Genomic DNA, 12361 nt, shown 5'->3' on the forward strand with positions numbered 1-12361 from the left:
AGAGGGAGTCTCATTCTGTCGCCCAGGCTGGAGTGCAGTGGCATGATCTTGGCTCACTGCAGTCTCCACCTCCCAGGTTCAAGCAATTCTCCTGCTTCAGCCTCCCAAGTAGCTAGGACAACAGGTGCATGCCACCACACTAGGCTAATTTTTGTATTTTTAGAAGAGATGGGGTTTCACCATGTTGGCCAGGCTGGTCTCAAACTTCTGACCTCAGGTGATCTGCCCGCCTTGGCCTCCCAAAATGCTGGGATTACAGGCGTGAGCCACTGCGCCTGGCCCTGGAAAGTCCCTTTTATACACACCCTCTCCCTGTCTTTGGCAGCAAAAGACTGAACTCATCTGTGTGGTAAGGAGCTGCCTTTTTCTTTTCTTTTCTTTCAACTTTTTAAATTTTATTTTATTTTACTTTATGTTCCAGGATACATGTGCAGAAAGTGCAGGTTTGTTACATAGATACATGGTAAATGTGTGTCATGATGGTTTGCTGCACCTCTCAACCTTTCACCCAGGTATTAAGCCTAGCATGCATTTGCTATTTGACCTGATGAAGGAGCTGCTTTTTATACCTCTTACTTTTGCATATTCTGTTCCCTCTACCTGTCAGTCTTTTCCTTTTAAACCTGTTAAACTGTCTCTCAGATCTTTCAAAAAGTCCACTCAAATGTTTTCTCATCTTTGAAGTCTTTATTCTCCCTCAGGGTTCCTGCTCCCCACCCCCTGCCCTGACTCTGTGATAGAATTCCCTCTCTCCACAATGTGACCACAGCTTTTTTACACTTTGCTTTACTTTAAGTCTTTTTCATATGTATAATCTGCTCACAGGTCTGTCTTCCTTACTGGACTATGAGGAATTCGATTATAGACTGTATATTGTGTCATTATTAAGTTTCCTGAGTATGGTACGCATGTTGTGGTTTTATATAATGTCCTTGTTATTAGTAGATACATCCTGACACTTTTTTTTTTTTCCTTTTTTTGAGATGGAGTCTTGCTCTATTGCCCAGGCTGGAGTGCAGTGGCGGCAATCTCAGCTCACTGCAAGCTCCACCTCCTGGGTTCATGCCATTCTCCTGCCTCAGCCTCCCGAGTAGTTGGGACTACAGGCGCCCACCATCACACCGGGCTAATTTTTTGTATTTTTAGTAGAGACGGGGTTTCACTGTGTTAGCCAGGATGGTCTCGATCTTCTGACCTCATGATCCACTCACCTCGGCCTCCCAAAGTGCTGGGATTACAGGCGTGAGCCACCGCGCCTGACCTTTTTTTTTTTTTTTTTTTTTTTTTTTTTTGAGACGGAGTCTCTCTCTGTCACCCAGGCTGGAGTGCAGTGGCGAGATCTCAATTCACTGCAAGCTCTGCCTTCCAGGTTCATGCCATTCTCCTGCCTCAGCCTCCCGAGTAGCTGGGACTATAGGCGCCTGCCACCACGCCTGGCTAATTGTTTGTATTTTTAGTAGAGACGGGGTTTCACCGCATCCTGACACTTTTTTAAAAATTTTTAAATTTATTTTTATTTTTATTTTTTTTTTTAATTATACTTTAAGTTCTAGGGTACATGTGCACAATGTGCAGGTTTATTACAGATGTATGCATGTGCCTGACACTTTTAAGAGTGACATGATATCACATTTGCAACTTACTCTCAAGTGGTTCAGAAAAAAAATGTATATACTGACCACACCCTGCCCCCACACACAGATAAAGCAAATGTGGTAAAATGTCAATATTTGACTCTAGATGAAGGGTATGTGGTATATTCTTGCAGATTTCCATACGTTTGGAATTTTGCAAATTAAGGGTGGGAAAAAAAAGCATGGATTTTGGCATTAGACCTGATGGGTTTAAACTTAATTGTAAAGTTTTATCAACTGCTTTATTTTTATTCTTCTTCTTCTTCTTCTTTTTTTTTTTTTTTTTTTTGAGACAGAGTCTGGCTCTGTTGCCCAGGCTGGAGTGCAGTGGCCGGATCTCAGCTCACTGTAAGCTCTGCCTCCCGGGTTCACGACATTCTCCTGCCTCAGTCTCCTGAGTAGCTGGGACTACAGGCGCCTGCCACTATGCCCAGCTAATTTTTTTGTATTTTTAGTAGAGACGGGGTTTCACCATGTTGGCCAGGATGGTCTCCATCTCCTGACCTTTTGATATGCCCGCCTCGGCCTCCCGAAGTGCTGGGATTACAGGCGTGAGCCACCGAGCCTGGCCCAGCTGCTTTATTTTTCTTTGAGCTGTGGAGCTTTGGGCAAATCATTTCCCTCTCTTGCTAAGGGTTTTCCTGACTATAAACAGGGCTAATAACTGTACCTAACCCTATAGGGTTTTAAGGATGAAAAAGAATGATGAATGTAAGGGGCTGAGCTAATCCCTGTCACATAGTGAGTGCTCAGTTAATGTTAACTATTATTATGACCACATATATTGTCAATACATGTTTACATAAAGGGACAAGCTTGGGAAAGTTGGAATACCCCACCTTATAGGAGCTGGTGTACTAGTGGAAAAACCACAAAATACCTCATTGTCCTTATTTCAAAGACCTGAGGCATTTGGAATTGCCATTGAATCCCATTCCAGGGGCAAGGGTGGTGTTAAAGAAATCCACTGGGGATAAGGTGGAGGGTAGGCCAGGGAGGAAGGGCCAACCAAGGTCTGAGGAAACAGGGTGACGCTGTGGCAGGCAGTAAGATAAACTCGGGGACTCAGGGGTGGGGACGTAGTGACTATTGTCTCCCCTCCCCCTCCAGAGTGGATAAGTCACTGATTAGTTTAATTGCTCTGCCTACCCATGCCCCCTTCTCAGAAAGCTTTTGTTTTCAGCCCTGTCATCCAAATCTAGGATGGATATCGGGTGTTTGCAAGCCCTGGAGCCCTCTGTGCTCAATGCTCATGGGGAAGGAGAGTTCCCCAGGAGGAAATCAAACCAAGAGTCAGCTTTATAGTTGCACTGAGAACTTTAATGGAAAGCCGATTTTTCATGTTTGCCGATAAGCTCCTCTGAGGGGTTAAGATGGAAGCTTAGGAGCTCAGTGTTCCTCCCCTCCTTGCCTCTAGAGGCACGTTGACTTCCTTCCTGGTCACAGAGCCCTGGCAAAGCCAAGGGGCTTCAGAGCTCAGAAGCTAGAGACTTCCTTTTGACAAAGCAGCGCCTCAGAAGCTCTTCTAGGCTTTAGATGGGGAGGCTTCTTTTTTTGTTGTTGTTGTGACGGAGTCTCACTCTGTCACCCAGGCTGGAGTGAAGTGGCACAATCTCAGCTCACTGCAGCCTCCACCTCCTGGGTTCAAACGATTTTCCTGCCTTAGCCTCCCGAGTAGCTGGGATTACAGGCATGCACCACCATGCCAGGCTAATTTTTGTATTTTCAGTAGAGATGGGGTTTCATCATGTTGGCCAGGCTGGTCTCAAACTCCTGACCTCAAGTGATCCACCCACCTTGGTCTCCCAAAGTGTTGGGATTACAGGCATGCGCCACCACATCCAGCCTGGGGAAGGTTTTTATAACTGCTGCTGTGTGGTAGAATCTGGGCCCTTCAAGGAGGGGGTGGGGTAGGATAGTGAGGGGAAGCCTCCCAAGCTAGGACAAGAGCAAGCAGAAGCAGGCGAATTTGTGTAAGTTCAGGTTCAAGGGCTCTCCATCCTAGCTCATCTCCAAAGAGTTGATGTACTCCCGAACCCATTTCTTCTCTGGGTTGGCACACACTTGGCGATTCTTTCGGGTGACAAAGCTGTGGGAGAGGAGAAGAGGGAGGATGAGACCTTCCCAGTACTGGGACAGCCAGTTTGGGGGATGAAGTGGATTAAGGTATAAAGGGAAATGATAATGGTATTGGGGTAGGGCATATTTGGAGCTCCATAAGATTTTATTTGTGGCTTTTAAGGAGAGGACATTTCCTCTTCTGTTGGATCAAAGGGCTCCAAGCCAGAAACAAATTTGTGTGCATTTTAACCACCTTCACACAAATATATGTAGCCTGAAAAGCTAAGAGGATATGGAGCCTTGAAACCCAGGGCTGAGCCTGCCAATCACCAGCCTTTTCTCAGTACTTCCTCTGTTCCAGGCCCTGTGCTGGGTGCTTAAGATGCAAAGAGAATAAGGTGTCCCTCAAAACTGAGTCATGGCTGAATAAGTGGAAGACAAAACGTTCTTTTTTTTTTTTTTTTTTGAGATGGAGTCTTGCTCTCTTGCCCAGGCTGGAGTGCAGTGGCACAATCTCGGCTCACTTCAACCTTCGCCTCCCGGGTTCAAGCGATTCTCCTGCCTCAGCCTCCCAAGTAACTGGGACTACTGGCGCCCACCACCATGCCCAGCTAATTTTTGTATTTTTAGTAGAGATGGGGTTTTACCATGTTGACCAGGATGGTCTCAAACTCCTAACCTCAGGTGATCCACCCACCTTGGCCTCCCAAAGTTTTGGGATTACAGGTGTGAGCCACCGTGCTCGGCCTTTTTTTTTTTTCTGAGATGGAGTCTCTGTCATCCAGGCTGGAGTGCAGTGGCGCAATCTTGGCTCACTGCAGTCTCCACCTCCCGGGTTCACGCCATTCTCCTGCCTCAGCCTCCTGAGTAGTTGGGACTACAGGCGCCCGCCACTACGCCTGGGCTAATTTTTTGTATTTTTAGTAGAGACAGGGTTTCACCATGTTAGCCAGGATGGTCTTGATCTCCTGACCTCGTGATCCACCTGCCTCGGCCTCCCAAAATGCTGGGATTACAGGCATGAGCCACCGCGCCTGGCCAAGAAGTTCTTGAAAGAACATCTGATTTGGCTTTAGACAATGCAGTGCCTGGCACACTCAACAAATGAATACATCTGTGCATGGGTGGGTGAATGAAAGAAGGGCATGACCTTGAGTCTTCATTTCACCATTTATTAGTTTGATCATTTTGGGCAAATCACTTAAAGCCTCTGAGTCTATTTGCTTAGCTCTGAAATGTAGATAGAAATAATTATTTGCACAATTACTGTGAAGCTCAAAGGATAATATGCATGAGTAAGTTTGGAAAAATACCATTCATGTGTTGTTACTAGAATGCTCTGAAACTTCTGCTTTAGGGTGGATGAGAGCAACATGAGACTGAAAGTCCTGGTACTAAACATTGTGGCTCAGGGGAGTTGAGGGCCATGAGATAATGGCAATGTCAAAGCACTTCCACCAAGTAACCAGCCAGAATGTGGAGGCCTATGAGAATCAGAGGCCTTATCTCCATGGGCATTGATGATAAAGCTGGAAAAGTTGGGGGTCATGAGGGTCAGTCCAGCTGCCTGCCTCACCTGTCTGCTGGGAGACTGATTCTACCTGTGGGAGACCTTGGGCCTTGCTAGCAGTGCTGCCAATTAACACGTTACTTTAGGGTCAGTCCTGCCTAGTTACCCTTTCCCATTTTGGCTTTTCCTTTAGGAATTTTTCCTGCACATTATTATTATTATTATTTGAAATTTGAACATTGATTTTACTTAAGTTCAAATACTGGATATGTTATTTTAGAGGTTTTCATAGGAAGAAATTCAACTATTTACGTGCAGCCATCCAGAAGTTTGTTTGTTCATTTGTTTGTTTATTTATTTATATTTTTGAGACAGGGTCTCACTGTCACCCAGGCTGGAGTGTAGTGACATAAACACAGCTCACTGCAGCCTCAACCTCCTGGGCTCAAGTGATTCTCCCACCTTAGCCTCCTGAGTAGCTGGGACCACAGGTGTACACCATCACATTTGGTTAATTTTTTAAAAATTATTTTTGTAGAGACAAGGTCTCACCATGTTGCCCAGGCTGGTCTCAAATTCCTGGGCTCAAGCCATCCTCCTACCTCAATCTCCCAAAATGTTGGTATTACAGGGGTAAGCCACCATGCCTGGCCAGAAGTTTATTTTATTTTTTATTTTTGAGATGGAGTTTTGCTCTTATTGCCCAGGCTGGAGTGCAGTGGCACAATCTCAGCTCGCTGCAACCTTTGCCTCCCGGGTTCAAGCGATTCTCCTGCCTCAGCCTCCTGAGTAGCTGGGATTACAGGTGCGCACCACCATGCCCAGCTGATGTTTTTGTATTTTTAGTAGAGACAGGGTTTCATCCTGTTGACCAGGCTGGTCTTGAACTCCTGACTTCAGGTGACGACCCACGTCAGCCTCCCAAAGTACAGGGATCACAGGCGTGAGCCACTGTGCCCAGCTAGAAGTTTATTTTTTAACTCTTATTGACCCACACAGTATGCCACATGATTACATGGCATAACAAAGGAATTATATGTCTCAAACAACACAGAAATTCCACCTTTGCTTTTGTGATTACTATCACATTTAAAAGAATAGAAATGTATTCCCTAGATGGAAATATTATTCCCAAATATGTTCTGATGTGCTAGGTACCCACCTTATTTAAATATTTCATCACTTATTCATTTTTTTGGTTTAATATTTTCATTCTTTCTATATGCATGTATCGGTGTATCTGTCAAAGTCACTAAGCTCTTGTGGTTCTGATTCTGTGCCTAAGAGCATGAATTTTTTTTTAAAATCGTGGTAAAATATTCGTAACATAAAATTTACCATCTTAACCATTTTTGGATGTGTCCTGCACATTCTTGAGCCTAAATGTTTTCAGACAAAGTGAAGCCTTAGATTGTCTGGTGAGAATGAGGATTTCTTGGTTTCTGTTTGGGTTTCCCTTTTCCCAGTCTCATTCAGAGCCACCTGACCATCTCTTTTTCTCCCACCCTGGTGTGCAGAGATAAGAAAGGGAGCGGAAGCAGTATTCTGGCCTCTCATACTTCCTAGAGTTTGTGTTCTTTTTTAGGGTGGTGTGAGAGTTTCACACCCAGACCATGCCCTTGTTCAGCCAGAAGTCATACAGGAAATCCTGCCAGACTTGCTATCACTCTCTCTTTGGCATCCTTGACCTGTGACTAGGAAATCAAAAAGCCAGGAAATCAATACCTGAAGTAAGGGTAGCTCAGGCCTCCATTTCCTGCCCCCAAACTCCCCGCAGATTGTGATACGAAGAACAGCCCCTCCTTGCCAAGTCTTCCCTCCTTACTTCCATTTTTAGCACCCTCTGCTTGCCTGACTTCCTCCTTCTGCCTGCCCCTTAAGAGCGGATGTTCTCAAAGCTGCTGCCCTTTTCTCTTCTTTGTGTTTTTTCCTAAGTCTCTGGCCCTGGGCCTGGCACACAGTTGATGCTTAATGGATTTTTATTGAATGAGTAAGTGAATGAACGAATTGCATTCATTCCTTAAGTTTCACCTGTTACTTTTGTGCATGCAATAATGCATTTAGATGATGATGATAATAATAAGCTAATATTTATGCACCTACTGTGTGCCAGAGCATATTGTAAGCATTTTCATCTTACTGTGACCCAGTGGGGGAAGTACTTCTATTACCCTATTTTGTAGAGGAGGAAATTGGGGTCCCAAGAGGTTAATTGAAAGGCCTACACTCGGCAAGTGTCATAGCTGGAGTTCTAACAAAGCAAACTAGCTCTAGAGCCAGTACTCACCAAGGCAGGCTGCATTGCCTTTTTAAAGTTGGGATACCCCTTTTTCCTACAAAAGAATGTCATGTTTTCAGCCCTAACACCATTTCCTCAGCTACCAACCCTTAATTTCACCGTCACCACTGGATATATCCACAGGGTTATCTTGCTGGCACCTTAGCTCTTTCCTCTTTAAACAGCTCTTCCACAAGGCTTAAGATGGTTCTACATTTCTCCAGCCAGAGGTGGAAACCTCAGTGTCATCCTCAACCCCCATGTTTCTCCCTTGCTCTTGACCTCAAATCACCTGCTAGGGCTTGCAAATTCCACCTTTGAAGGTTTCAAAGGTGTCTGTCTTTGAAACCTCCTGTTTCTCCTTTCCTTCAGGCACTGTTCAGGTTCCAATGCTACTCACATGGAAAACAGTAGCCGCTAAACTGGACTCCTGTTTGCTCAGCTTTCCCTGTTCTAGCTCATTTTACACTAGACAGCTCTAGCACTTTTGCTGCATTTTCCTGACACTCTGTGCTTTCCTACATGGAGACTCTACATTAACCAAAGTAGAATCCTGGGGGACAGTCCCTCTTCCTGATATATCCCATTCCCTAGGCTTTTCTCTGCCAGGCCAAATCTCTCCTCAGACAGCACCATTTGCAGCAAACCTGTAAATCCCTGAAGCTGAATATGTTTCCTCTCTCTTTCCCTTGTCATGTTTTTTTGCTGGGTACTCTAGTCATTGCTGTGTCTGTCTTGCCCCTCTTATTAGACTATGAGCCCCATAAGGTTGGGCTGGGACAGTGGCTTTAGTAATCTGTGTCTGCCCATAGTATGTGCTCAGGGAAGGATTTTCTTCTTTTGAAAAATATTTGTTTTCAGAAATAAAATTAGTAGTTGTTAAATATTACCACTATACTTCAAAAAATTCATCAGACCCAAAGTCTGTCTTTGAATACCTCTAACTTTGACAGTGTCATAAAAATTTTTGCATTAAAAAACTTCACCCTGGCCAGGCGCGGTGGTTCATGCCTGTAATCCCAGCACTTTGGGAGGCCGGGCTGAACAGATTACTTGAGCTCAGAAGTTCAAGACCAGCCTGGCCAACATGGTGAAACTCCGTCTCCACAAAAATTACAAAAGTTAGCTGGGCGTGATGGTGCGTGCCTGTAATCTCAGCTACCTGGGAGGCTGAGGCAGGAGAATTGCTTGAACCCAGGAGGCAGAGGATGCAGTGAGCTGAGATCACACCATTGCACAACAGTGAGCTGAGATCACACCCTGGGCAACAGAGTGAGTGAGACTCTGTCTCAAAACAAAAACAAAAACTTCACTGTTATATAGGAAACTTCAGGATTGCACCATTTTCATTTTTGAAGTCTCTGCCATAAATTTCTTAAGCAATTGTCACTAATGACTTTGCTATAGCAGAAAGAGGAGGCTCTAGAGATGGGCTTCATCCCTCATTTACTGTGCAGCCTTGGCTAAGTCAATAAACCTCTCTGAATCTTAGTTTTAATACCTGAAACATGGAGAGAATTATGCATACTTGTCAGAGCTAAGTGTAATTTAAAGATCATGCACATAAGACATTTGACACATAGTAGGCATTTCCTATATAGTAGGGTTTATTATATTTTTCCAAATATACTAGCTTGCATATTTAAAGGTGAATCTTATTTCCTTATTTCTTCTTTGATGGATGGCTTTTTTTTAAATTATTTGACTGCAATTATAGATCCCTGACCTCTGACCTCTCCTCCCTAGTTCCTCTGAGGTTTAGGTGGATTTGACTGGGTGTGAAATATGGGGGACTGTAGGATTCTTCACTGAAGGGGATGACTGACTTGATCTTCCCCACACAGTAGCATTCCAGACCATGTTGAAGTAAAGGCCACACCAGTAAAGATTGGAGTCCTAGGCTGGGCGCGGTGGCTCACACCTGTAATCCCAGCACTTTGGGAGGCCAAGGTGGGTGGATCACGAGGGCAGGAAATCAAGACCATCCTGGCTAACACGGTGAAACCCCGTCTCTACTAAAAAATACAAAAAATTAGCCGGGCACGGTGGCGGGCACCTGTAGTCCCAGCTACTTGGGAGGCTGAGGCAGGAGAATGGTGTGAACCCAGGAGGTGGAGCTTGCAGTGAGCCAAGATCGTGCCACTGCACTCCAGCCTGGGCGACAGAGTGAGACTCCATCTCAAAAAAAAAAAAAAAAAAAAAAAAAAAAAAGACTGGAGTCCTAGGAACATAGTCCATCAGAGTGGGCAGGATTCTCTAAGGACAGCTTGTCTAGTCTTTTTTCATGATAGCAGGGGACTCTGAGGCTAGAAATGGAGGAGCTGTGGCTGCTCTTAGCTGGAGGATGGGTGGGAGTGGGTAGGGCATCCTCTCAGAGGACTCCTGAAGGAACAGGCTCTGGGAGGGCTCCATGGCGCTGAGACTCACACGACTGCTGGGTTGGAGCACTTGCCACTGGTGTAGAAATACTCCTTGATGTGGGCACGGGGCAGTGGGCGGGCAATGTAGGCAAAGCAGCAGGGTGTGGTGTCTGAGGCATCTGGAAGAGGAAAGGAAGGAGGGAGACCCTTTTATTCATTGCTACTGCACACTAGACATTGTGCTGAACACTTTGTATGATCTATTTAGAAAGAACTGTATCTTCCTTGACAGAAACTGAGGCTCAGAGAGGTAAAGTCACTTGGCCATGGATAAACGGTAGCAGAGTGGGGATTCCAACCCCTCATCTAATCTTTGAGCCAAGCTTGTATCCACTCCTCTACACCATAACCCTCTGCCCTTGGCTCTCAGGGCCTCCTCCTGGCTTGTCCTGGGTCCTCTGGCCTCATTCATGCCCTTCCAGAATCCTCAATGGATTCAGAACTTGGTTTCTTTGAGACCTAGGGCAGGTTGTGGGGAGGCTTCCAAGGCTCAGGCTCCATAACTCAGCCAGGATTCTAAGAGCAGCCTGGAGATGCATATTGTATCTTGAGAGCTCCTGTTGAGCTTCAGTGAGAAGGGCTCTCAACAGAGAACTTCTTGTTGGTCAGTTAATTCAAGATCACGCTGGGAAGCATCAGTTGCCACTTCCCAGCAGAGGAGTAGTTTTTATCTTCCCAGCGAGATGGAACCAGGTTTGAATATCAGTCTCCCCATTTCCTAGCTCTGTGCCTGCCCATGGACAAGTTACTTAACCTCTCTGTTTTCCCATCTGTAAGTCAAGGACAGCTACTCAAAGAAGAGTTGTAGGTATTAAATAAGATGTACAAAAATCAGCCAGGCGCGGTGGCTCACTCCTGTAATCCCAGCACTTTGGGAGGCCGAGGAGGGTGGATCACGATGTCAGGAGATCAAGACCATCCTGGCTAACACGGTGAAGCCCCGTGTCCACTAAAAGATACAAAACATTAGCCAGGCATGGTCATGGGCACCTGTAGTCCCAGCTACTCTGGAGGCTGAGGCAGGAGAATGGTGTGAACCTGGGAGGCGGAGCTTGCAGTGAGCCGAGATCGTGCCACTGCACTCCAGCCTGGGTGACAGAGCAAAGACTCCATCTCAAAAAAAAAAAAAAAAAAGAAAAAAGATGTACAAAAATCAGCACAATGCCTGATCCATAGTAGCCATTTAATGAGCTTTTATTATCCTCTCTTTGTTTTTATTTGTTTTTTAAATGTATTCACTCTAATAAAGCCACATACCCTCTCATAAGCCAATTTTTTACATTTATGAAAAGAGAGAGAATATGGCTATCTCAGGGTCTCAGAAAGTTTTAGTTTAGTTAAATTTCTTAGAAACCCTGCTGCTGACAGGCATGAGTCAGTCGTGTTTCAAAGTCAGTGTGAGCTACTCATGACTACTAATCTCCCCAACATGAGTCCACACTCAGTGAACTCCTGTAGGCCTTGGGGGTGTAGACCTTGAAGACAGGAAAACTGATCAGGAGATCCCTGCCATGAAGCAGCATAGAGATCCCTCAAGGACAACAGGACATCTGGGTAAGACAATCCACAAGAATGTAAATAATGGGGTTCGGACAATATTCATGCTACAGTTGAAAAGAGGGCAAGGTCTGGGACAGTCATTGGGATGGGGTGGGCATTCTAGGCAGAGGGTCCGACTCCACAGGCGGTGGTGGTCAAGACCAGGACTTACGTGGGGAGGCAGATGCAGGAGCGCAGAGGGCTGTAGCAACGAGGATGACAGCGAGGGCAGCCACGGAGACCTTCATGGTACCTGTGGGAGAGGCTGTGGGAGGTCCACGTGCTGTCACAGGATCCTCTGCAGGAATCCTCTGCAGCTCAGGCTGGCTCTTTATAGGACCAGTTAAGGGGTATCCCCTAAGGGGAGTTTCCAAAATAGCAACCAAGCATTGGCCGGTATCATAAGTGAAATTGCACATAACGGAAAAGAAAACTGAAATAGCCTCCGGAAATTCGAGTCTCTGTCTCCCCCTCACTGCCCTCTCATCTAGAGTGAGCTCATCAGTTTCCCCTTTGACCAAGCACCAGTGGTGGAAACATTTCTCTGCTGACATCCTTAGTTTTACCTTCCAGGGAAGGGGTCCTCCTCAGACAGCAGTAAGCTGCTTCCTTGGGGACAACAAGGACAGGCAGTTAGAACAGGATCATAAGTCACTAAGTCTTTATTACTCACTGAGTCACTGAGTCTTCAAAGTTCCTGCTTATTCATTACAGATCTTATCTCCTTTCCCTCATCCACGGAAGGATGTTATTTATAAGGTGTTTTATTGAGGAGGGTGCTCTGGATATACAGTCCCCAAAGGAGGTGAGCACACTCTCACTGTACATTGAGGCAGTTGATCTGAGCTGGGCATTGGGGACCTTTTCACCAGATATAAGTTGGAATGAGTCCTCTTGTGGGAATTTCTTTCTTTCATCC

General features: G+C 45.6%; 1 protein-coding gene across 1 annotated transcript; it reads right to left on the reverse strand.

The window, feature by feature from the left end:
* Positions 1-3129: 3129 nt before the first annotated feature.
* Positions 3130-11830, reverse strand: CCL5 (C-C motif chemokine ligand 5). Its single transcript, XM_050764918.1, has 3 exons — positions 11615-11830; positions 9911-10022; positions 3130-3723 (listed from the first exon to the last, which is right to left on the reverse strand). Exons 1-3 carry the CDS (start codon positions 11688-11690, stop codon positions 3636-3638), a joined length of 276 nt encoding a protein of 91 aa, XP_050620875.1. The 5' UTR covers positions 11691-11830; the 3' UTR covers positions 3130-3635.
* Between the last annotated feature and the right edge of the window lie 531 nt (positions 11831-12361).

This window comes from Macaca thibetana, chromosome 16 (assembly GCF_024542745.1).
Source record: "Macaca thibetana thibetana isolate TM-01 chromosome 16, ASM2454274v1, whole genome shotgun sequence".
In the NCBI taxonomy this organism is placed as follows: Eukaryota; Metazoa; Chordata; class Mammalia; order Primates; family Cercopithecidae; genus Macaca; species Macaca thibetana.

Bases quoted from the DNA above. Each gene is read 5' to 3' on its own strand.
- CCL5 (XM_050764918.1), bottom strand. From the start codon at position 11,690: ATGAAGGTCTCCGTGGCTGCCCTCGCTGTCATCCTCGTTGCTACAGCC. The intron at 10,023-11,614 runs GTAAGTCCTGGT...TTCCTCTTCCAG, and splicing joins TCCTGCATCTGCCTCCCCAC to ATGCCTCAGACACCACACCC. The intron at 3,724-9,910 runs GTGAGTCTCAGC...CCTCTCCCACAG, and splicing joins TGCTCCAACCCAGCAGTCGT to CTTTGTCACCCGAAAGAATC.